This window comes from Nelumbo lutea, chromosome 1 (genome assembly GCF_056320005.1).
Source record: "Nelumbo lutea isolate HS-2025 chromosome 1, American lotus-T2T, whole genome shotgun sequence".
In the NCBI taxonomy this organism is placed as follows: Eukaryota; Viridiplantae; Streptophyta; class Magnoliopsida; order Proteales; family Nelumbonaceae; genus Nelumbo; species Nelumbo lutea.
In genome coordinates, this window is record NC_142684.1 from 5,940,343 (window position 1) to 5,966,348 (window position 26,006).

Here is a 26,006-nt window from a genome sequence, read left to right on the forward strand (position 1 = left end):
TTTTCCTTGACAAAATGTAAGAAACAGAAGTTGGGGGAAAATGATTACGGAACTTCAGAAATTTTGTTAAGAACTTCCCTCAATTTTCTGCGTCTCTTATTTTCTATCAAACCAAACATAGCCTCCATAAAAAGAGCAAGTTTGATCGTCAACCAACAAGAGCGTAAAACAATCTGGCATTAGTAGTTTCTTCACCTCTAGGGCTTTCATGCAGCACCTTCTAGCATTACGAGATAGGCTCCACATGGAAAGCCATGAGAACTGTTTGGTGAAAAACCCAGAAAGCGCAAAAACACTTACATTTAACTCAGAAATCTAGTTATTCTAAAGCTAATTTTGGTAGCTTCAAGCAGCTCAGTCAACACAGTGCAATCAACACTTAAGCCCACCCAAAGAAGCCCTAAAACATGAATAAATGTCTGCGGGTGAGCCATGCATTGTACAATTGTACCCATCGCCAGAGGTTTCTAGTTCATAACAAGGTTATGAAGCAAAATACTCAGTAAGAAACACAATACCCAAATTCTTTTCTGGCAATTCATTTTTATTATTTTATGGAGGTAAAACTTAAAAGAGTGAAGTGTTTCCTTAATATACGTCCTACAAATGGCAAAATATATTAATAAACACCTCCGTGATGTAGAATGCTATTACCATAGAAAGAGCAAAATGTGCATGCTTTTGCTGAATGGTATACAGCCAAACTCGCAATCTGTTACCACAACTAAAGGTCATACCATCTGTCCTGGGCCTCAAAGTTTTAAGTCAGTTGTCCATGTACCTTGGACACTGGGGTGCTTGGTTACATGTCTGGTTTTCAGCTTGACCACTTTTCTTCCTAGGGCATTCCTTAGCCTGGTTGCATGTAGAAGTATGTCATCCGGGTTTAGATTCTTCACACATATCACCCGCTGATTCTTGTTCCCTGTTCGTTAAGCAACCAAAGAAAAGATCAGTAAAATGGTAGATTCTACAAGTATCGCACAGCTAGAAGAAACAGAAGATAATGGATCATAGGTCTAATGGACCTTCCAATCTTCCATGAAACATAAAAGAAACACAACATGTAAAAATTTGTACCAATTCGTAGTACAATACACAGTTCCATGATTGGAGTGGTCCAACAAGATTTTGGAACAGCTTGATTTAAGAACTCACCTGCTATAGAAGATTTCTTCGTGAAGCCAATAATGGAATCTTTCTTCACTTAATCCTGTTCTTTTTTCATTGGCATTTGGTAGTATTTTGACTATTTTCTTTTCTTTGGCTCCAGAAGCTTTACTTGGTACAAAAGTTATACGGATAGGGTTGGATATGAAAATTATACTAAAACTTTTAGTACCCACCAGGACATGACACCCTTGGATAGGTATCTTGGTATCATTGGTTTCCACTGGGCAGCTCCAACAGGAAAATTAAGATGATATTCAGACCAGCCTTATCTCACCAGCCAAATTATGGAATCTTTCTTCACTTAATGTTGTTCTTTTTTCATTGATATTTGCGCCTTGTTTGTTTATAATTTTGTAACTTACCCAGGTAAGTGCACTTGGGTAACATTTACCCAGGTATGTTCACTTACCCATGTTTTTTTGATTCCTAGGTAAGTAATATAATTACTTTTTTATCCACAAAAAGCTAATGTGAAAATGGACAAACATGTCCCATTATGTTTTATAAAATTTCCCCCAGGTGGGAAAGTTACTTATCCACCTAGGAGATGGGTAAGTTTTAACTGGGTAAATGAGGCTCCCTTTACCGTGGGGCCCAGTAGTTATTGCAAAAAGAATGCTGTAAAAGATTTTTAATTAGTGCTATGCATCTTCATTCCACAAGACCCCCCCCCCTTCAACTAGTGCTATGCATCTTCATTCTTTTTAATATAAAAGAATTTTATTAAACACAGAAAAAATAAGAAGTCTTCCTCCTTCCTCCTCATCCCTCTCCTCTTAAGGAGGCGTAAGCCTCCTTGTGCTTGGGAGGCTTACACCTCTTACATTCTGAACTATGTCTCACGCCTCTGTAGTGGAACGCCTCGTGTCACACCTCTGCATTTCAAAACATTGATTCTTGGATACAGCTAAAGAAATATGAGAACATGTGAGGAGATTGTATTCAGGCTATGACAACCTGACAAGAGTGTATCAACTCTAACAGGATTATTTTCTTTTTTTTTTTTTTTTGATGAATGAAGAAATTTATTAATTCAGAAAAAAACAGTACAGGAAACACTGAAGAGGCATGAGCTGTTACCTCTTCCGAAAAGTATTACATCAAAGTAAAACAGAATTAACCATGAATAAAATTACAAAAGAGCCCAAAATAACTCTTAAACTAGGTGACAATAACATGGAAGACCACTAGTCCCCCCCTCCATATGGATCTGAAAATTATTGAAGTTGAGAGGCACTTTGTCAGAGAACGTATGACTGGATCTGTCTACCAAATGTTGGTTCAGATCAAGGTTCAAAATTTCGATATGATACAGGGCATATCATATCATATTGAGAGCCCTCTGATACCCTAAATAAGGGTCGTTTGGGATCTTGAGCACTTTCAGGGGGTAGGCATGCTTAAACAAACTAAAAAAATAAAAGAAGTTATTAAGTATTGAAACACCCGATACACCTGTTTGTGTGTATTGACTGTATCGATTCTTTGAACCTTAGTTCAGGATGACAGCTAGCCGATGTGTTCAGCAAGGGTGTCAATAGAGCTAGGTACGATCTTTGTATAAGAAAGTTGAGCATTTACATTACTGCTGCCTACTTAATGGAATTCTTGTTATTTTATAGTTGTAATTATTCTTGTTCAAAAAACCATTTAAGCAAAAGGAAGCACAATCCCTTAGACAGTTTCTACCTTCTTTCATTTAGTTTTCTTCCCTTCTCTCTTTCTACTCAGTTTCCATCATTCTTGATTAGACAAAAAAGGAAATAGGTAATCAAAAGAAAAGATCAATAGTTAAGTAACAAATAAATAGAGAACAAATTTAAGAATTGCATTCACAGAATTCAAACTAATTTCTAGAAAACATTTCATTGAAATTTCATATGAAATTATGAAGTGCACAATCAATGCAAGCTTTTTACCAACCAGCTGGTTGGCACCAGCTGGGGGCGGAGTTAGTCTCAGACTTTGAGTCATCCTCAAACAAGCTTTTGGTTAGCAGTAACCTGTGTTGAATGAACCCTAACAGGTAACAACTGAGAAGACAATAAAATTATTCACTCTTTAAGTATACATTTATATCAATTCAATGAATCAGCTTTTTATTTTGATAATTAGTGAATCGGCTATATGTTAATATTGTTAACAAACTTTAAGAATTATTAAAGTTAAAACAAGTTGCCCACTTAGCCCTTTTATACACCTAGGTGCCTGTGGCGCCTTCAGTAAATTATTCATGGCAACTAGGTAGGACATCCATTGGAAAGCATTTAGTCACCTAGGCATCACCTTGACAACAATGCAGGTCAGTTAGGGAAGCTCCCATGACAACCCCACCTATTTTTCCTGTACCCAATTCAATTCCATCAAATAAGGGACCCTCTGGTTTAGCCACATATTCATTCAATAATTCTCAACAACTATAGCTAACCCTCTTGTATTGGATTCTTCCTCTAAGTGATAAAAAACACTCCTAAGTTTCAACATATGGTTTATTTTAGCCAGATGGCAAGAGGTTTAAGCTGAACGGGAGGGTGGAAAGAGACAGAGAGAAAGAAAAAGAGAATCTTACGGTAAAAGCCCTTCAAATGTGGATGTTGACCACGGATGAGTTCAGCAACCACCTCTAGCTGAGGATTATTTTCTTTAAATGCTGGCAAATAAGACTCCATAAATGCCCTGTCATATCCAATATCATACTATTGTCAGAAATTTCTTAGACACATGAAAGTCAACCAATCTGTTATCAGAAATTTCCACGACCCACAGGAAGGTTTGGGTTTTGGAAGTTCATAAAACCTTGAAAAATCAAACAAATTACAACATTCACAATATGCTAATACTTAATAAACTATCTGTCTTAATCTGAAAAGGAACGACTAAAATACAGGAATGAATTAGCAAAATGGTAGAGCTGTTAATAACATACTTCAGCACTGTCAAACAAAAAGAGTTGAACCATGGATGACTCTAATGTTAAAATTCATTCTTTTATGGAGCATGTACCAGGAGAAGACAGTTGTTCTGTGCAAGAACTATGATTTAGTTTTAAGGGGTGTTTCGGTCATTCTGTAAAAGGGGAGCCAAGCACATTGTGAATACCAATTCTTTTATTCAAGTTCAGTAAAATTTAAGTTTATCCATCCAAAAAATGTACCAGAAGGAGGCATGGAAGGGGAAGGATTCTTGCTGGAAACCAAGTGGAGGAGATTGTTCTAACATAGGGTGAAGAGGTTCATACTTGAAGAAATGTCAAGCAGCAGTGGACTGGTTTTGAAGATAAGGGAAGCAGCTAGAAGGAACCATTCTAGCTTGATAAAGTTCAGACCTGCACTAGAATTCTGTTAGAATTAGAGAAAGATTAGAGGAGATAGAAGAGAGAAGAAGAGAAGAAAGGAGAAGGAGAAAACTGGTTCAAACAAGAGAGAAAAGTCACTCTCTAGTCGGTCAGGTAATATTTATATGTTTCTATTAAATAAAGCAAAAGGCTATTATGTCCCTACTTAAGTATGGGACACATCACTTAACATAAACATTACACATCAGCATGAACATAAATATAAGGACTAAACTACCCTTATACAGTCGACACTAACACTCCCCCTCAAGCTGGTGAGCAAATATCATATGGTCCCAACTTGGTACATATGTAATCCACTCTTCCTCGACTCAACCCTTTGGTGAACAAGTCTGCCCATTGACTTCTTGTGTTAACATATGCAGTATCTGTCACTCCACTAAGCACCTTCTCTCTCACAAAGTGATAGTCAACTTCTATATGCTTTGTTCTCTCATGAAACAATAGATTAAAATAGATGTAGACTGCAACTTGGTTGTCACAATAAAGTTTCATTGGAGTGCCAATCGAATATCCCATCTCTTGTAGAAGACTTATCAACCACACTAGTTCACAAGTGGTATGTGCCATGGCTTTGTATCCAGCTTCTGCACTGCTTCTTGCCACATCTGTATGTTTCTTACTTTTCCATCTCACCAAATTACCCCCAAGAAAAGTACAATAACTTGTAGTGGACCTTCTGCCAGATACAGAACCAGCCCAATCAGCATCGTTGTATCCCTTTATTTCAAGATTTTCTCCACTCTTGTATATCAAGCCACGACCAGGAGCTCCCTTCAAATACCTTACAATCCTTAGAACTGCATCCCAATGTGAAACTCGAGGTTTCTGCATAAACTAACTCACCACACTAACTGCAAATGAAATATCTGGCCGAGTAATGGTTAGGTAGTTTAGCTTACCCACCAACTACTTGTACCTTCCAAGATCTTCAAACTCCTCACCCATATCACTACTAGGTATTTGGTTCCATAGGTGTTCCAGTCAGTTTGGCACCTAAAAATCCTATCTCCTCCAACAAATCAAGAACATACTTCCTTTGGCACAAATTAATACCGTGCTTAGACCTTGTTACTTCTATCCCCAAGAAATATTTTAATTTATCAAGGTCCTTTGTTTGAAAATGCTCCTACAGAAAGGCCTCCAGCCTATCAATCCTCAATTTATCACTGCCAGTAATGACAATATCATCTACATATACCACCAATAAGATCTTCCTAACATGTGAATCATGGTTGAATACTGAGTGATCAACCTGACACTGTTTCATACCAAACTTTTTTATCACTTCATTGAATCTACCAAACCACACACGGGGGGACTGTTTAAGTCCATAAATGGCCTTCTTTAGTATGCAAACCTTACCATCCTTCCCTGGAGCAACAAACCCTGGTAGTTGCTCCATACAGACCTCCTCAAGGAGATCACCATGTAAAAAAGCATTCTTGATGTCAAGTTGAAACAGTGGCCAATCATACATAGCAGCTAGAGATATCAAAACACGTATGGAACCAATTTTAGCAACAAGAGAGAAGACCTTTGTGTAGTCAATACCACATGTTTGGGAATAGCCTTTAACAACCACTCGAGTTTTCAGTCGCTCTACACTACCATCAGGTAAATACTTAACCGTGTATACCCATTTACAACCCACAACATGCTTACCAGGAGGGAATGTGATGAAGTCCCACGTGTGATTATGAGCCAAAGCTGAGAGTTCTTCTATTGCATGGAGAGCCACCTTGGAGAGGCAAGGGCTTCTTGGACATCCATAGGAACCAAAATAGAAGACAAAACAGAAACAAATTGACGATGGGAAGCAGAAAGGTGAGATACAAAAACATAGTTGAAAATGGAATGAAGTGTACAATTGTGTCTACCTTTCTACAAGGCAAGAAGAAGATCAAGGTCAGAAACAGGAGGTGGAATCGGTGGGGGGCCAATTGTTGGATTTGTCGACGATGAAGAAGCTGGAGGAGTTGGTACATGTCGTCGATGCGTATACACTTGGCGGATGGGTGGTCGTTCAACAGGAAGTTGCACTGGAGGCGAAGACTTAGTCACAACCGGAACAAGTGGGATGGGGTCCTCAACAGGAACTAGAAGAGGAGGTGAGGAAGAAGAAGAGACATCACCGGACCCAGAAAAAATACGGAACAGATTCAAAGAAAGTAACTTCAAGGCACACGTTGCACTGGAGGCGAAGACTTAGTCACAACCGGAACAAGTGGGATGGGGTCCTCAACAGGAACTAGAAGAGGAGGAGGTGAGGAAGAAGAAGAGACATCACCGGACCCAGAAAAAATACGGAACAGATTCAAAGAAAGTAACTTCAAGGCACACAAAAGAACAACAAGAACTAGGATTATAACACTTATACCCTTTCTGGGTCCGGGAATAGCCAAGGAAGATACACTTGGTGGATAGTGCATCTAATTTGTCCACTCTAGGTCCAAGATTATGAACAAAACATACACACCCAAAAACACTGGGAGCAAGGGAAAAAGGAGACAAGGTATGAAACAAAGTGGTGAAAGGAGAATGACCTTCAAGGATGGGTGTGGGCATCCGGTTAATGAGGAAACAAGACGTAAGCACAACATCACTCCAAAAACGTTTGGATACATTCATATGATGCAAAGGGGACCAAGCAGTTTCCAAAAGATGGTTGTTCTTTCTCTCAACCACCCCATTTTGTTAAGGTGCATAGGGACATGAGGTTTGATGGATAATGCCATATTGTTCCAAATACTCTTGAAACGGTGTATAAAAGTATTTGCGGTCATTATCAGAACGAAGAATCTTAATGTGTACACCAAATTGGCTGCGAATTTAAGTATAAAATTTTTGGAAGATGGAAAACAATTCACTCATTTCTTCCATTATGTAAAGCCGCGTCATCCTTGAATAATCATCAACAAAAATAACAAAGTATTTGTAACCATTGTATGACACTATTTTATTTAGACCCCAAATATCTTAATGAACTAAAGAAAAAGGACTCGACATACGATTATCAACCCTAGGACTAAAGAAACACAATGATGTTTCCCCAATTGACACAACTCACAATCCAAAACAGAAAAATGACTCAACAATGGGGTAAGTGATTTTGGTGCTTTAAGTGATGGATGACCAAGCCTACAATGCCACTGAAGAGGAGAAAGAGATGTCTGAAGAGTTGTTGATGAAACACCACCACCATCAAAATAATACAGTCTACCAGCTTCATGTCCTCCAACAATCTTCATCCCTGTCTTAGGATCCTGAAAAACACAAGAAGAGGGGTAAAAGGTAATGGAGCAATTAAGAGACTTGATTAGCTCACTAACAAATATAAGATTAAAAGGGAATTTGGGAACATACAAAATTGAGGACAGGAATAAATGGTCTATGTCAACATTACCAACACCACAAATGGAGGATGTGGAACCATAAGCAAGGGTAACAAAATGTAATGTGGAGCACTATAAAAGGGAGGAAAACACACCTGGAGTCCTAGTCATATGATTAGAAGCTCTAGAGTCGATAATCCAAGAGGTGGGTTTGGATGAGAGACAAGTCATCTAAATGTGCGAGAGTAGTTGTTTTCTGTTGAGAGGTGGCCTGGATAAACCGCTCATACTCATCACGTAGGACACTCATCATCTCCTTAGCAAAGACATCCGTAGATGTAGAGGGCATCATATCAACTTGTTGGATATCCTGTATTGAACTACCATCACTGGCCACTACATGATTTGCCCAAGTTGAAGGTGGGCCATGCAAATCATAACAAAAGTTAATGGTGTTCCCTTCCATACCACAATGTGTATACCTCCTCAGACCATTACTACGTCCTCTGCCACAAGCTACCCTGAATCTTGACCTCCAATACATCCACCACCACGACTATACATGGGTCCACCACCACCACTACAACCATACATGGATCCACTGCTACCACTACGACCGGGCTGAATCCCCTAAGCTCCACCTCTAACACCACGGCCTCCCCCTCTCGTCACTACAAAGACAAACCCGTCAGAGATATTAGAATTCTCTATGGGCCCAACAGAAATCCTTCAAAGACGAGCAAACACCTCTTCTAGAGACAGAAGAGCTGACCCTCCTAGTATTTGTGCTCTCACTGGTTCATATTCAGATTTCAGCCCTACTAAAAATCTGGTCGCATCTAGTTGTTCTCTTTGTTGTTGCTGAATCTTACCATCAAAAGTGAGGGGATGGTACACATTCAACTCATACGAAGGTTCCTCATGCTAGCATAGCACTCCTCAAGACTCTGATTACCCTATTACAAATTAAAACTCCTAATAAAGCTGATACACTCTAGTAGTATTGTCTTGTCCCGAGTATAATTTCTTGGCGTGGTCCTAAATCTCCTTGGTTGTATCTAGGAACATAAAATTCACACTAATCTTGGGTTCCATACTATTCAATAACCAGGTCATAATCTGTGCATCTTCTTGTTTCCAATCACTATACTCCTGAGAGTCAGCAGAAGGTTTTTCTTCTCTTACATGATTCACTTTCTTCTTAGCTCTAAGAAAGACCTCTACAGATTTCTCCCAAGGCACATAATTCTCCCCATTCAACTTAACAGAAGTCATTTGAACATTCAGGTAGTTGGTGGGAACCATAACACTAGATTTGTGTTCACTATTGTCTCCCCTATCTGAATTCCTCTTTTTTCTCGTAGATCAAACTTCTAAATCACTTTTCATCACACTTCACACTAGTGAAACCACCTACAGTCACAATACCCCTCGCTGATTTCTTCACTTTCAGCACCACACAATTACCTGAATACACACCATAGCACTACCAATTCACCAGCCACTCGATTCACACTGAAACACGCATATGTCCCACCTATTTGATGACCAAAAACCAACCTAACACTCAACTGTCCACTGCACCACCTGAAACAGTCCCCTTCGTACCATCAATTAGAGGGCTTCCTACAAACCACCACTAACACCCAATAAACCACTGACAGGAGGCATGAAAACCTCCAAAGGGAAGGGGCAATCACTCCTTTTCAGCCATTTTCCCTATCTCCAACGGATGATGAAGAAAACTGTAAAACCCTAGGCTGAATGGCAAAAGAACAGAATTCTGGGCAGATCTGATTTTGTCAGTGGCTCTGATACCATGATAAAGTTCAGACCTGCACTAAATTCTATTAGAATTAGAGGAAGATTAGAGGAGATAGAAGAGAGTGGAAGAGAAGAAAAGTAGAGAAGAAGAGAAGAAAGGAGAAGGAGAAAACTGGTTCGAACAAGAGAGAAAAGTCACTCTCTCTAATCGGCCAGGTTATATTTATATGTTTCTATTAAATAAAGCAAAAGACTATTAAGTCCCTACTTAAGTATGGGACACATCACTTAACATAAACATTACACATCAGCTTAAACATAAATAGAAGGACTAAACTACCCCTATACAGTCAACACTAACAAAGCTGATGGAGTGATTTAGTCTGGTTCAATGAGTTTGTTGTCTTGACAGAGCCTCCTATATATACTAGAATAAAATATGGAGCAACACAGAATGGGGAGAAAAGGTAATGGACAAAAATATGTAGTCAACAGAAAAGAAAACTGAAAATGAAGATATCATAGTCTCACAATTTTTTGCAACCAACTATAAGCAGATTAAGAGAGGAAAGCATCAGGGTGGGAGAAGTTCTCTAACATCCTCCAACAGGTTTTTGAAGATCTTATGTTTCCTGGAACTGTAACACACCAAAATAATAGTACTGAAGACTCTTAGCTTGATACAGCCAAGGTTCAGAATATCAACACAATAAACCCGATACAGGGCATGTCATATCCATATCCAAGACAGGTTGGGATCCTCTGTCTATGCAGCCTATCCAGCTCAATGTCCTCCCACTATGGGAGTGACATCTGTTATATCACACAGAGCTACCTACTTTTATTGTATGGGCACAAGATGGAGGCTTAACCGTCTCCATTTTCTTTTATTTTCCCTTTAAAAAAATAAAACCAAACATAAAAATTAAAGATTTCACTTCCCTTCTACTCCCTTTCCCACTGTTAGAATTCAGGTCTGCCTTAGAGTTCTGCCTGTCTGAGATCAGTTATGTAGAAGAAGAAAAGGTGAAAGAGAGAGAGAGAAAGAGATGAGAGAATTCTGGTTCGAACTGAAAGAGTCAACCTGTCTTCTCCTAGTCAGCCAGGAAGTATTTACATTATTATTAAAACATAACTAAAAAGACCTATGTGCCCTTACTTAAGTTAAGAGCACTTGTTCCAACACAACATTACAGATCAGCAACATTAATCTAGGTATAAAGACAGAAATACCCCTACGCTAACACTCCCCCTCAAGCTGGTGAGTATATATCATATACTCCTAGCTTGTTACATATGTAGTCCACTCTTCCCCGACTCAAGCCTTTTGTAAATAAGTCAGCCCATTGATTTCCTGTATTAACATGTGTAGTGTCCAGCTTTCCATTCAGCACCTTCTCCCTCACAAAGTGACAGTCAACCTCAATGTGCTTGGTTCTTTCATGAAACACTGGATTAGAGGAGATATGAACTACAGCCTGATTATCACAATAGAGCTTCATTGGAGTGTTAATGTTGTACCCTACTTCCTGTAGAAGGTTCCTTAGCCACACTAATTCACAAGCGGTGTGCGCCATAGCCCTATATTCTGCTTCTGCACTGCTTCTTGCCACAACCGTCTACTTCTTACTTTTCCATGTCACCAGGTTACCTCCCAGAAACGTGTAATAGCCTGTAGTAGACCGCCTATCAGACATAGAACCGGCCCAATCAGCATCAGAATACCCTTCTATTTCAAATTTTCCCCCACTCTTGTATATCAGACCGCGACCCGGAGCCCCTTTTAGATACTTCACAATTCTCAGAACTGCATTCCAATGAGTAATCAGAGGTTTTTGCATGAACTGGCTTACCACACTAACTGCAAATGAGATGTCTGGTTTGGTAATGGTTAGGTAGTTCAGTTTGCCCACAAGTCGTCGGTATCTGCCAGGGTCTTCAAACACTTCACCCATATCACTGCTTAGCTTGGTATTTGTGTCCATGGGTGTTTCAGCTTGTTTGGCACCCAACGAGCCTGTTTCTTCTAGCAAATCAAGCACATACTTCCTCTGGCACAGGTTAATACCATACTTGGATCTCGCTACCTCTATCCCCAAGAAGTATTTCAGTTTACCCAGATCCTTTGTCTGAAAGTGATCCTGCAGATAAGTCTTCAGCCTATCAATACCAATGTTATCATTCCCAGTAATAACAATATCATCTACATACACCACAAACGGTATTTTTCCTCCCGGAGAGTCATGACTAAATATAGAATGGTCAACTTTGCACTGTTTCATACCAAACTTCTTTACTACCTCATTGAACCTACCAAACCATGCTCGAGGAGACTGTTTAAGCCCATATATAGCCTTCCTTAGTCTGCACACCTTACCATCCTCCCCCTGAGCAACAAACACTGGAGGTTGCTCCATGTAGACCTCCTCGAGTAAGTCACCATGCAAAAAGGCATTCTTGATATCAAGTTGATATAGTGGCCACTCATACATGGCTGCAAGAAAGATCACAACACGAACTGACCCTATCTTAGCAACCGGTGAGAAGGTCTCTGTGTAGTCAATACCATAGGTTTGGGAGTACCCTTTTGCAACTAATCACGCTTTCAGGCGTTCAACACTACCATCAGGCAGATGCTTAACCGTATAAACCCATTTACAACCAACAGCTTGCTTCCCAGGAGGAAGAGCAGTGAGGTCCCAAGTATGATTATGATGAAGGGTTGAGAGTTCTTCTTCCATGGCACGGCACCACCCTGGAGAGGCAAGGGCTTCCTGGACATCTTTAGGAACAATAACTGATGATAACAAGGTAACAAACTGGCGATGGGAACCGGAAAGGTGAGTAAGAGAAACATAATTAGAAATGGGATGAAGGGTGCAAGTACGTTTACCTTTCCGCAAAGCAATGGGTAGATCAAGCTCAGATGCTAAGTACGGGTCTGGTGCCGGATCCGTCGACGGAGATGTAGCCGGAGGAGTAGTAGCTGGTGCGCGTGGGCGATGTGTATACACATGACGAATAGGTGGGCGTTCAACAGGTAGTGGCACCGGAGGCAAGGATTTGGTCACAACTGGAACAAAGAAAGGAGGATCGACGACGTGAAGTGGAAGAGGAGGAGGTGATGAGAAGGAAGAAGCATCATCGGACCCCAAAAAGAGCGGAGTAAACTCAAAGAAACTGACATCAGCACACACAAAGGACCGTCGACAACCAGGATGGTAACACCTATACCCTTTTTGTGTCCGAGAATAGCCAAGGAAGATGCACTTGAGAGAACGAGCATCGAACTTGTCATTACCGGGACCCAGATTATGGACGAAGCAGATACACCCAAAAACTCTCGGCGTAAGAGGGAATGGAGACAAAGTGGGAAACAAGACCTGAAACGGAGAATGACCATCAAGGATGAACGTGGGCATCCGATTAATCAGAAAGCAAGAGGTAAGCACTACATCACTCCAAAAAGGTTTGGGAACATGCATGTGATGCATTAGGGATCTTGCTGTTTCAAGAAGATGGCGATTCTTTCTCTCAACCACCCCATTTTGTTGTGGGGTGTAGGAACACGAGGTCTTATGTATAATGTCGTGTTGATCCAGGTAATCCTGAAATGATGAGGATAAATATTCGCGGCCATTATCAGAACGAAAAACTTTGATGTGGGTACCAAATTGGTTACGAATCTCAACATAAAATTTCTGAAAAATGGTAAAAATTCACTTCTTTCTTTCATTAAATAGAGCCACGTCATCCTTGAAAAATCATCCACAAAAATGACAAAATATCTGTATCCATTATATGACATCACTTTATAAGGACCCCAAACATCTGAATGAACTAAAGGAAAAGGACTCGACACACGGTTATCAACCCTAAAACTAAAGGGAGCATAATGGTGTTTCCCAAACTGGCATGACTCACAATCCAAAACAGAAAGCTGACTCAAGGACGGAACCAAGGACTTCAAGACTTTTAGCGACGGATGACCAAATCGGCAGTGCCACTGGAGAGGAGAAAGAGATGACTGGAGAGCTGTTGAAGTTCTACCACCACCACCGTCAAGATAATACAGTCCACCTGCTTCATGCCCTCCACCAATCTTCATCCCCATCTTGAGATCCTGAAAAACACACATAGAAGGATAAAAGGTAATGGAGCAGTTAAGTGATTTGGTCAACTTACTAACAGACATAAAGTTAAAAGGCAATTTAGGAACATACAGAACTGATGAGAGGGATACAGGATCTAGGTCAGCATTACCAACACCACAAATTGAGGATGTGGAACCATTAGCAAGGGTGACAGATTGTGATGTTGAGCAATGAGATAAGGAGGAAAACACACCTAGAGTTCCAGTCATGTGATCGGAAGCTCCAGAGTCAATGATCCAGGGATTGGGTGTAGATGCCAGACAAGACATACCTGAGTGAGCAAAAGTCGTCGTGTTCTGCTATGATTAGATAAACCTCTCATATTCATCACGGGGAACACTCACCATCTCCTTCATGGGACCATCTGTAGATGTAGGAGGCATCTGATCAGATGAATGATTCTCCTGTCTAAAACTGGAACTTGAGTCACCGGTCGCGGCATGATTGGCCCAAGTTGAGAGAGGACCATGTAGATCATACCACAATGAGTGCACTTCCCCGGGCCTGAGCTACGTCCTCTACCACGGGCTCCCCCTGAATCTCTGCCCCCAGTACGACCACCACCACGATTATGAGTAGACCCACCATTGCCACTTCGGCCATACGCAGAACCACTACCACCACCACGACCAGACTGAGCTCCCCTAGCTCCACCTCTAACACCACGGCCTCTCGATGCAGCAAAGGCAGATCTATCTGAGATATTAGAGTTCTCAGTAGATCCGATAGAAATCCTCCGGAGTCGAGCAAATACCTCTTCTAAGGACGGAAGAGCTGATCCTCCTAATATCTGAGCTCGTAATGGTTCATTTTCAGACTTTAGTCCCACCAAAAATCTAGTTACATCAAGCTACTCTCTCTGTTGTTGCTGAATCTTGACATCAGAAGTGAGAGGATGATAGACATTCAATCATTACGTATGTTCCTCATGTTGGCATAGTACTCCTCAAGACTCTGATTGCCCTGTTGCAGGTTAAAGCACTCTTGATAAAGTTGATTATCTTTGGTTGTATTGTCCTACCCCGAATACAATTTCTTTGCATGGTCCCACACATCTTTGGCAGTGTCAAGAAACATGAAGTTCACACTAATCCTGGGTTCCATACTGTTCCACAACCATGTGATAATCTGAGCATCCTGTTGCTCCCAGTCTTCATACTCGTGAGAGTCAGAGGAGGGTTTCTCCTCTCTGATGTGTTTTACCTTCTTCTTTGCCTTCAGAAAGACTTCAACGGATTTAGCCCAAGGCACATAATTCTCTCCATTTAATTTAATGGAGGTCATCTGAACATTCAGGTAATCTGTAGGCACCATCATACTAGGTTTATAATCATTATTATCTCCCATTATGTTATCATCGATTTTGCACACTTGCTGAATTCTATTACAGCCCTAAGCCATCCAACCACAACTACGAAAATGGTTGTTCTATTCTCTTCTCTGATTTTCGCTGACCACTTCCTACTATTTCTGCATTCTTCAAATGGAAACTTTTTGCCTTCTATCTCCAACTCTCCCTTTCTTTCAACTTCTCTATCATCGTGCCTGGAACCAAGCTATGTCTCTGCTCAGATATAAGGGTGTCAATGGACCGGATTTGGATTGGACCCCGTCAAGTCCAAAATCAATTTGGACGGATTGGATGGACCAACAAGACATATTGAATTGGACCAATCTGGTCCAAAATGTTTACTAGATTGGATTGGACCTGGTCCGTCCGTAATAAATTTATATTGGAGTTCGATTAAGCCAATATCTGGTCCATTGATATAAGATAAGAAAATGCATGTCAATGGACTGGGTATGGGTTGAAACCAATCTAAATCAAAATGAATTTGAACAGATTGGATAGTCCAAATATTGAATTGGACCAGCCCAAATTGGTTCAAAATATTCATTGGATTGGACTGGACCTGGTCTGTTTATAATGGACTCACATTGGACTGGATCAGGTTGGACCAAATCCAGTCCAATTGACACCCCTACTCAGATAGAATCACCTTCTCCATGAATCATGACATAAAGAAGAAAACAAACAAAAATAATAATACACTGCTTTTGACAGTAAGAAGTACCTTTTATCAAAAAAAAAAGACAGTAAGATGTACCTCCAAAACACAAAAAGGAAACAAACCCTATTAAGAAGTACCCCCAAAACTCTTTCCTTTCCAATTCTGAAAAAGGTCATTTCTCTGCATCACCAACATCTGGATTAGATCCTACAAATTTACCCACCAGATACACATTCAGCAACTTTAGCCTATCAAACACCTTATCAGCAGCTACCTTCACAACCACTAGAGCGCCTTGGCCTCTTAATCATATCTTTGTCCAAAAGTATAATGTATGCTTTAAGACCTCATTATTTCTGTTGTTGATACTGCCCAATTTTCCAGCATTGTGTTTTTTCTCTAGAATCTATCAACATGCTCCACCCTTCTACTAATTCAGAAAATCAGATTTTATGGTCTGCTGGCAGGTATGGCCATTTCTCTGTTTGTTCCCTCTGCAATCAACTAAGGGGGAAGAATGAGAGCAAAGTGGCCTGGAGTTGGATTTGAAGATATAAAGTTGCATCAAAGGTGATTTTCTCCATGTAGACAGAAATCCCGGATTGAATCCTCACTTTGGATCATCTGCTGCTGAAAGAAATTGCAGCCCCCAATCATTGTTGCATCTTTTGTCAAGCAGAAGAATCTGTCCAGTACATGATTATCCACTGTGAGGTCACATATAATGTGTGGAACAACTTTCTTTGGCTGTTTAGTGTGCAGTGGGCTATTCCAGAAGACCTCTCCACCTTATGGTCTGCTTGGTCTTTCAAGGGCCTTAACAAGAGATGTTTTCTTCTATGGAAGATGGTTCCTTTTACTTCCGCATGGGGGATATCCGGATATGGCAGGAAAGAAACAGCAGAATCTCCAAAGGTGCTCTCATGACAAAGGAGAGGTTGATCAGGCACCTGGAGAGACAAGTTATTTTTTGGCTAAAGGCACACAAAGTTTCTTAACTCCAGTTCTTCCCTTTTTTTTTATTGGAAATGGTGACTTTCATTAAGGATATCAAATTACATCTTGCACTATCAACCACTCAAACAAAGAGTGTTGACCCCAACATGACATCAAGAATTACAGTACAGCCCAAAAGAAGTTTTCCCTGAAGGTCCCCTGTTTTTCCAAGCTATCTGCCACAGAATTTGCTGATCTCCATACCCATTTGAAAGCTACTCCAACTTTCCTTGCCAAGAAGATTATTTCCCTTATTTGTTGTTTAAACTTCCATATACCCTAACTCTTTGTTTGCAGCCATCCTATTATCAATTTAGAGTCCCTTTCCACCTCCAGATTCTGAAATTCCCATTGTTTTGCAAATCTCAGGCCTTGTAGTAGAGCCAAAATTTCAGCTCTCATAGAGCCTCCCACTCCTATGGGACCAAAGTATAGTGCCACCATTCTGCCCTCCCCATCCCTAAAGACTTCCCCTACTCCCGAGGATCCTGGGTTACACATGGAGCTTCCATCAAAATTTAATTTGACCTTTTGTTGTGCCACGGATGTCCAAGAAGGCTGAGGGGCAGGCTGTTTGGTTGAAGAGTTTGCCACTGCTGGCCATCCCCTATGTATATCATCCACTGAAAAGTTTTTAAATAAGTCACTTACTTTCAGCCAATGTATGACTTTAATGGCTACGCAGTTAATAATTTGTTCTGTTGATATTTGTGCCCCTTGGAATATTCTGTTATTCCTTTCTTCCCATAAAGACCAAAGAATGGCTATTCTTATTGCCCTCCACATCACTCTCCCCCTTTTCTTTGATAGGAGGAAGAAGCTTGGGTTGAAAAGACTTGTCACATCTGGAGGAGAGGTCCACTTGCAGTCAAATAAGGAAGAGAACCAATTCCACACACAAGAAGCAAAGGGACAAAAAAGTAACAGATGTGTAACTGTCTCACCATTTCCCAAACAAAGGCAACAAACATGAGGGGAGAGGCAATGATTTGGCCTTCTTTTTTGTAAATTATCCAGAGTATTAATTTTTTGGAGCACCATCTCCCAACAAAAGGCTCTTATTTTTGGGGGGTCCAGGACTACACAAGACTTCCTTTGTAGGAAAGGAGCCTCCTGGGTGCGAGGAATGAAGGAGGGCGGAGAAAAAAGAGGCACGGGTATAGCAGCCAAAGGGGGACTCTGACCAGATTCTGCTGTCCTAGCAAGAGAGGTCCAGGAATGCAGTATTAAGAAGGGAAATTAGTTCATCTACTAAGCCCATTTGATGTTCCCTTAACCCTCTCCTTAATCCTAGATCCCAAGAGTTTTCATTAACAAGCAATGAAGAAATCACTTTCCCTTTATTGAGGGACAAAGCAAAAAATAGGTGAAAATCTGTCTTTGAGAGAAATGTCCCCAAGCCAGATATCCTCCCAAAAATGAACTTTGCTACCCATACAAGCATCATACCTGACCATCTGAAGGAAAGACAGTAGCAAATTGTGAATTCCTTTCCAAGGAGAAGCCCTTGTTGCTCTAGGATCAAGGCCAATCCGTTGCCTGCCATGCTATGGATGCTTACAATGACCTTATGCCATAAGTTCTCTTGTTCCAAGGGAAACCTCCACAGCCATTTACCCAGTAGTGCCAAGTTCCTAAGTTTAATGTTTCTTACCCCTAGGCATCCACTATCCCTACTCCTTAAACCCACCTCCCATTTTACCAAATGATCCTTTTTTGTATCCCATGGCTCCCACAAGAAGTCTCTCATCAGTTTCTCCAGTTTATTGGCCACTTTTAAGGGGATCCTAAAGGTTAATAGGTAATAGACTAGCAAAATCAGTTCTTCCCATTATAGTAATCATTGGAATCAGATCATGACAGATAATGATTTTGTGGCTATATCTAGCAAGATGTATATATTCATACTCTTGAGCTTTGATGCCCTTCTTTGTATAGTTATATTTGGAGGGGCCCTCTCCCTCCTTTTAACACAAAAGTCATCTCACTTCACAAAAAAAAGAAAAAAAGAAAAAAAGAAGAACAGTAACAAAAATGCAAGAATACAAACAACAAAAGCATTCAAATGTACACCAATGCTTCATGATATTATTTTGTCTTTTGATATCAATGCCCAGTCCATTATGTATGAGAAAATGCCTCTCAAATCCTCCTGATATTATGAAATAATATATATTAAATCTTCTCCGAAAGAAACAATCATGTTTTTTATGAGTAAAAAGAAACAATTATGTTCAAAACTAAAATGATACAATGGATTTAAAGAAACTGTCTAACATGCAAAAACAACTGAAAACACATCTGTGGATGTAAAGAACACACATTTCCTAATTAAGCTCTCTTTAAAGGTATGCATGTGCTGAAATATTATAAGAAAAGAACAAGATAATCCTATTTAACATCTATCAAACTGTAAGGAAAATAATAACAAAAGAAATATGCATTACAAGGGAAAAAGGAGTCTAAGAATAAAAAGAAAACAAAGAAAGGAAATGATGAGAAATAAAGATACATTATACTAGCGGTTTCTTCTGTTGTAGATGTTCATGCACAGGTATAACATACACAAGCTCAACTCTTTGGGTCCGACTGCTTAGTTTCACTGGTAAAATGTTCCTTTCGTTTTATTGTAGAGGAGCATGCATACTACCATAGGTTATTTCATTAGGAAACTTACCTGATACCCCGACTGCTTCCACCCCAATCACAATAGCTCACAATCAACTTTTGGAGTTGCCAAACACCTCTCAGAGCCATCCCACTTACAAATTAATTTCCAAGTTCTAGAGAAACCTTCCTGTATGAAGAATGCAAAATAATTTGTTTTAGCAATCAACCCACATGGCAGTATAAGAAAAAAAAATTCCAAGGTAGATGAATCTTAAAAGCATGTAATTGATTGGCAAAAGCTTGGCTCAGGCCTGGAGACACAAGACGTGTATTCCAGTCCAGGGCCCTATAACTATGTACTTGTCCCCCATTAAGAAGGTGCCAACCACCAAGATTGAACCTGCAATTTGATCACAGCTTGGCATTTCCACTGTTTATGTTTGGAAGGTTAGAAAAAGCTCAATGACATCTCTTGAAATGCACAACAAGATAATGCACAAATCATATGGCTAGAAGTTATCTGATCAAGCATTTTTGGTGTAGATATCATTGGATGGGTCCTAATACCCTCAATATACAATAGGTTGTAAGTCATAAAGTTACAGACCCAAACTGTCCTGTTTCCCAGACCCAAGCCCATCTCTATTCCCTAACTGAATTAGACATTTAATGTCCCTCCTAACTCTGCCTGGACAAAGGAGAGGACTGTGTCAGGATGGCAACCAGCATTAAAACTTTTGCCAAGCTTTTATGGTCATAGATTTAGTGTCCTTCCTAAACATATCATAGAGATGGTCCTCTGCAATTGATCAACTTGTCAAAATCAAAGAGTTAAAAGGTGCCTATTAGCTTGTAAAAAGATGAGAGTGAATTAAAATTACATTACAATAACGGTTCCCCAATGTTGAGGCAACCCTATACTTGTGCCAACCACAGTCAATTGCAATTGGGGCAGCCAAGTCCCTTCCATGATTGAGACCTTTTATGTGGCTCTTAAGATTCTCATAGGTGATCAGTCTTATGTAATCATTTCTGATGAAATAAAAACTGGAATTAACTCAAATGGAAAAAATTTTTTGCACCAAGTGCATCCAGTAACCACCTATGCCAAGTGGCTCATCAGCTCAAAATATCTAAATCTGCATACCATGTGGTTCCATTCCAATCTCTCTTCACATAACCCCCGCCCCCAGATTCGAATAATTTCCGGAACATCTTTCAGAAACATCAAAGCATCCTTTCTTATATTAACATTCATCTTTTCTAATGTGTCACTTGGATTCTTAAACTTTTGAAGTACCAGAATCGCAAACATGTTTTTATTTCTTTCGTCTTTCCAATTGTTGCAGAACTCTGCAAATCATGCAAAAGGGAAGTACAAAGTTTTATGGCTATATGATAACCTGAAACCTAGAACAGTAGAATCAGTTCTCTACTCCGGTTAGCGCTACAACCCGAGACCCCAGAGCCGTATAAGCCGAGACTCAGCTCTGTGGAACAGAATACTCGCATTGAAAAGAGGAAGAAAACAGATAGAAAGAAATAGAATTTAACATACCGTAAGTTGCCAAATAAGGAAAGAGTTGGGCAAAGTTTCTTCGCACACTGAAGTTGTTGCAGGCGGGAGAGTTCTTGTGATGAGCGGCGGAGCGAGACTTTTTCAGCTTTTCATCATCGTTTTTAACCGGATGAGCTAATAAGCGCTGATCAGTATTTTGTGAAAATGAATCAGGGTTTGCTCGGCACACAGCGCAACTCACAACGACCTTAAAAGTTACAACCCTATCCCACCGTGTATTAAGAAACATCTCTACTCGGCCCGCACCCCGGTCGGGCTTGGTCATGTAATTAGGCCCGCGGGCCTGATCTCGGGCCTAACATAATAAGTCCGACTGTGTTTCGGACTGGGCTCGGGATTTGTCAAAAAAGCCCAGCCCAACTCAGCATTATATATTTTATAAAATATATAATATACATATTATATATTTTATAAAATATATAAATAATATAATATTTAATAAAATATATATTTCTAATTTAATATATACATTTTTATTCTTTTCTTTATAATTTCTCTCTCTCTCTCTCTCTCTCTCTCTCTCTCTCTCTCTCTCTCTCTCTCCAGTTGCTTCAGCAGTAGTAATAGTATGGGCTAAATTTCTGGCTCGGGCCTTTGGGCTTTTTATGAGGGTTGGGCTCAGGCCCAAGTTGTAGGCCCAATGGTCAGGTTAGGCTCGATCTCGGGGCTTAGAAAAAACTATTAATACAAAGTGAAAAGCCTGGCCCAAGCCCAGCCCGACCAGGCCTATGAACAGGTCTACCTATTAATAAAAATACAGTATTGGAGATTCTCGATGTGCGTCTGGAGGCGTTGTGAAGTTAGTGTGAGAAGCACTTTACGAGGAACAGATTTGGCAATGGGGCGGGTTCGAGGCGAGATTATATTCCCCATCCTCGACCCCGATGGGGATGGGTTCCCAAGACCTAGATCGTATTTTCTTACTTATCCAATCCATGTCCTTTTTAATCATCTTCAACTATAATTATCTTAAGACTTCTAAGCAATTAATTAGAATGACTTATATTACTAATTACCTTTTTAGTGATTATTCAAATTACAGAAACAATAGGCATAAAACTACAAATTTTTCATTGTAAGCCATGGCTTTCAAAACCGGATTGAACCAGATGATCAAACTGAAAAAACTGGGAATCGGTTAGGTGATCAGTTCCATTTTACCCCAGAACTGTTATTTCACCAAAAACAATTGATTTGGTTAGCAAACCGTTGACTCGGGCATTTGAACCATCCAATGGTTTTGGTTGTTTTATTTTTTGTCAAATGGGTCGTCTGTTCGATTTGAACGGTCAAACCGTTCGACCCAGGACCCAGACCCCTGGCCAGTTTGTTGTCTGGTTCGGTTTTAAAAAGCTTGTTGTAAGTTGATGTTCTTGACACCTCAATGGTATTGTATGTTTGGGACAAAAACTGTAAAAGTAAATTTTTCATTCAGTGATAAATAATATCAAACATGAGGTTATCTCACTAGCAAACTACAAATTTTTAGTAGTTCTATCTTGAAAAAAAATGGGGGGAGGAAATTAAAATCAAAACAAATTTATCATAACCCTTTCTCTTTTAAATGCATTAATCAAAAATAAGTATAAGAAGATGAGGTTGTTAGACTTACCAATATCTGTTGATGAAACTTGGAAGTTTCAGATCTATTGGTTATTGTGGAGATTTCTATTTTAGAGGAAACAGAGATACATAGAGGAGGTTCGTTAGGTTTGTGGAGACTTGAGAGAGAGAAGACCCTTTGGCCTAAAGAGTGGAAGTCACAAACAGTACACCAAAGATGAACGAAATGAATAAAAAGAGTAGAAGAGAACAATTGAACACTATGGAAAATAAAAGAAAAAAAAGTAGGGTTCAGGTTCTCACTTTTGTTGAGTGTCCACTAAGATGTATGGACATTTTTGTTAATTTGTTTAGTTAACTAGTTTTGGTGTTTAGTGAATTAGTGTTTTGTTAATTAAGTAATTAAATTTATGATATTTAAAATAAAATTATAATATTGTTTAAAATATAAATAAATATTATATATATATATATATATATATATATATATATATATAATCAGAGTTCGGGTGAGGCGAGGATTGCATTCCCCATCCCCATCCCCGAAACCAATTGGGAATTCTAAATTAGCCCCATCCTCACCCTCGACCTAGCCAAAGCACTCCCCATACCGGACACAACTGGGTTGGGGAGTCTAGGTACCCAATAGGGACAAGGAAAATTGTCATCCATCCAGACACCTTTTGTATTAAAAAAAAGGTCTAATGAATTGATTATGGTTTTGAAAACTGGACTAGACTAATGGTTAGAGACCTGGGAATCAATCATGGCTCCAAGTTTGGTTTTAGAACCCAAAAACATCTTACCGAGGTTTGAACTAAACAATTGGACCATTTAACCCAAAATCCTATGGACAAAGCAGTTTCATTTCCTAAGTTGGTCTGTAAAACCATGGAAGTAATATAAATAGATACATCTACTCATTTGGAAACAAAAGGGAAAATCTATGATCCAGGAAACATATGGTATCTAAAGAGTTTTCACCAATCAAAACCTATCTATGAATTTTGATAAATAACACCTAATTTATCACTTGATGCCCAATTTATATGATAGACTTCACTCGTTACAAGCCCAAACATAGGTGGAACATGTCGGTCAAATCATTATTAAAAATGACAGAACACAATGGAGCATTCACTACATTTAGGGGTTTTTAACAAAAACGTTAGTTATGAATGGGAAAAACCATTGAAACATCAAATAAAGATGCAATCTAGATTGTCAAATATCTTGATGTTCTCATTTTTTTGGCCAAAAAATATAACTCATTCCCTTAACTTTATACTTGATAATCTAAAAAGTAAGGGGTCGTTTAGCAAGACTTTTTTGAAAGTTCAGACAATTAAAAGACGATGTGAGATTTTGCATCAAGATCTTAGCAATTTGAAGACCATATGGTTAAGGCGCATCTGTCTGCACGAAGATGAATTGGAAAAAAAAGGTGAAAAGCTCCATTTGGAGGTTCCCAAAAATAGCCCAAAAAAGTTCTTCCTACATCTTTTTGTGGATGCAACTTTCGGCGGCTAAATCTTTTCCCAACCAAATGGAAAAAGACCAAAATGTGAGCTACTAGACATCTAAAAATCTAACACTCCATGCAAAAAGACGTGCCGAAAGGGGCCTTTAAGTTAAGTGGTTGGAGAGCTTCTAATCTATCTCAAATAGGGAAGTTGGTCCTGCTAAAATCAGTCCTGATCATGTTATGTACATCTTTCAATTGTCAGCTTTAGTTAATAATAACAAATTGATCAATTCAAAAGGGAATATTTTGTAGAATGGGGCCAATAATTCCAGAAGTTTTAGATTGGCCAATTGAAATTTCAATTGTCCTCATAAATTTGAAGGTGGTATAGGTCTTCGAAATGTTGTTGAGTTGAATAAAGCTTTTCAGTGGAAGCTAGCATGGATGTTTCTTAATACATTGAATGCACTATAGGTTCAGCTTTTGAGAGTGAAATATATTTCTAATAAGCATTTGTTTCCTTTTAAAATTAAGTAGGATTCTATGATTTGGAAAGATATATATATAATTCCTTAAGAGATGTCTTTCGTTAAGTGGGATTTTAGTTTTTTTTAGAATTAACGTGAGTGTGTGAAACAAGGTTTTTAAAACAAGACTAAATAAGGAACCGTTTTGGAGACTCATTTCTAGGTCGAACAGTCTAACCGATTCAAATGAACAGCCTATTCTAAAAAAAAAAAACATAAAAAATAAAAACAAAAAGTAGCCAAAACCATTGTTTGAGTTGACAGTTTGACCACCTGGATCAGCAGTTTTGGGGTGAAACATAACCAATTAGATAACCAATTCCTAGTTTTTCTGGTCTGATCATCTGATCTAGTCCAATTTTGAAAACATTGGTATGGTCCCTTGGATTCAAAATGAGTTGGATTTCATTGCTTCGATTGGTCTGCCTAATTATAGGATGGAAATCTGGTTATTGCAAATCTATTGAATTTTGATGGATCTTGGAGTTCTCTAAGGTTAGAGACTGATTTGGTTCTCCATGGGTTAATCTCGTTCTTAGTACTCATGTTTTTAGTAGGAATGGTTCCTTCTCTGTTAAGGGGATTATCTTTTATATTTGGAAATATCATGTTGTTTTTCTTTTTGCTATTGTGATAAATTTGATTAATAGGGAGTGGAAGTTAAAGTTTTTGCCCAAATTTAAACTTTTTATGGAGGGTGATTAAATGGTTTGTTTCTGTGGCTTCAGTTATGGAGAGTAGGGGTTTTCAAGTGCATCATTCTTGTGTGTTTTGTGGGCAAAATGATGAGGAAGTGATCCATTTGTTCTCTAGATGTCCTTTGGCGAGGGTTGTGTCAAGATTTGTAGGATGTTTCTTCTTATGTTTCAATGGTGGATTTAATTTTGTCCTTGTTGGCTTCTCTTAGTTCATTTGAGGATATTAGTCTTTTTTTATGAAAAATGGTGAGCTACACAAGACGACTTACTATCTTGATCTTGACAACTTAGAGCCCTTCGGGCTAATCACCTACCATTTGATTTGTTTCTCAGTACGTATGCTTGAAATTGATGTCCAAGTTGAAGAAGTCAATAAGCTTGAAACACTCATTGATAATGCAATTCAATCTCCAGGGAGGAGTGATTCTACCATTAAGATAGTTTATGACAATCTTTAAATCTCCTTAGATGGTGATTTGCTAGTTATTGTAGTTGATTGCTATATTTATAGCTTCACAAGCCGCCCACGCTTCACCAAGGTTAACCATCGTTGACCCAATCCTAAGGGCCTTGGTTTCAAGAACTTTGCCCCTGATGATTCCTACCAATGCATCCAACGACACAAGTTCCAATATTAAAACATGTAGCATCAAAGTTTATTTTAATTTAGTCGGGTTTAGGTTTGAGCTATTCAACTTGCTTCCAAGACGTACCTAAGACTGACTCATTAACAGAAATGATTTCTTTAATTTCATTCCAATAACTTATTGCTCTA

At 39.3% G+C, this 26,006-nt stretch overlaps 1 protein-coding gene across 2 annotated transcripts; it reads right to left on the reverse strand.

Annotated features, from left to right (window-relative positions):
• Positions 1-526: 526 nt before the first annotated feature.
• Positions 527-21,257, reverse strand: LOC148873320 (mitochondrial ribosomal protein L51/S25/CI-B8 family protein). Of its 2 annotated transcripts, none has more exons than XM_088963727.1 (4): positions 20,958-21,257; positions 19,467-19,586; positions 3,743-3,849; positions 527-925 (listed from the first exon to the last, which is right to left on the reverse strand). In XM_088963727.1, exons 2-4 carry the CDS (start codon positions 19,544-19,546, stop codon positions 753-755), a joined length of 360 nt encoding a protein of 119 aa, XP_088819853.1. In that variant the 5' UTR covers positions 19,547-19,586; positions 20,958-21,257; the 3' UTR covers positions 527-752. The 2 variants fall into 2 exon arrangements, with proteins under 2 accessions (XP_088819853.1, XP_088819854.1); XM_088963728.1 differs by lacking the exon at positions 20,958-21,257 and adding an exon at positions 20,803-20,916.
• Between the last annotated feature and the right edge of the window lie 4,749 nt (positions 21,258-26,006).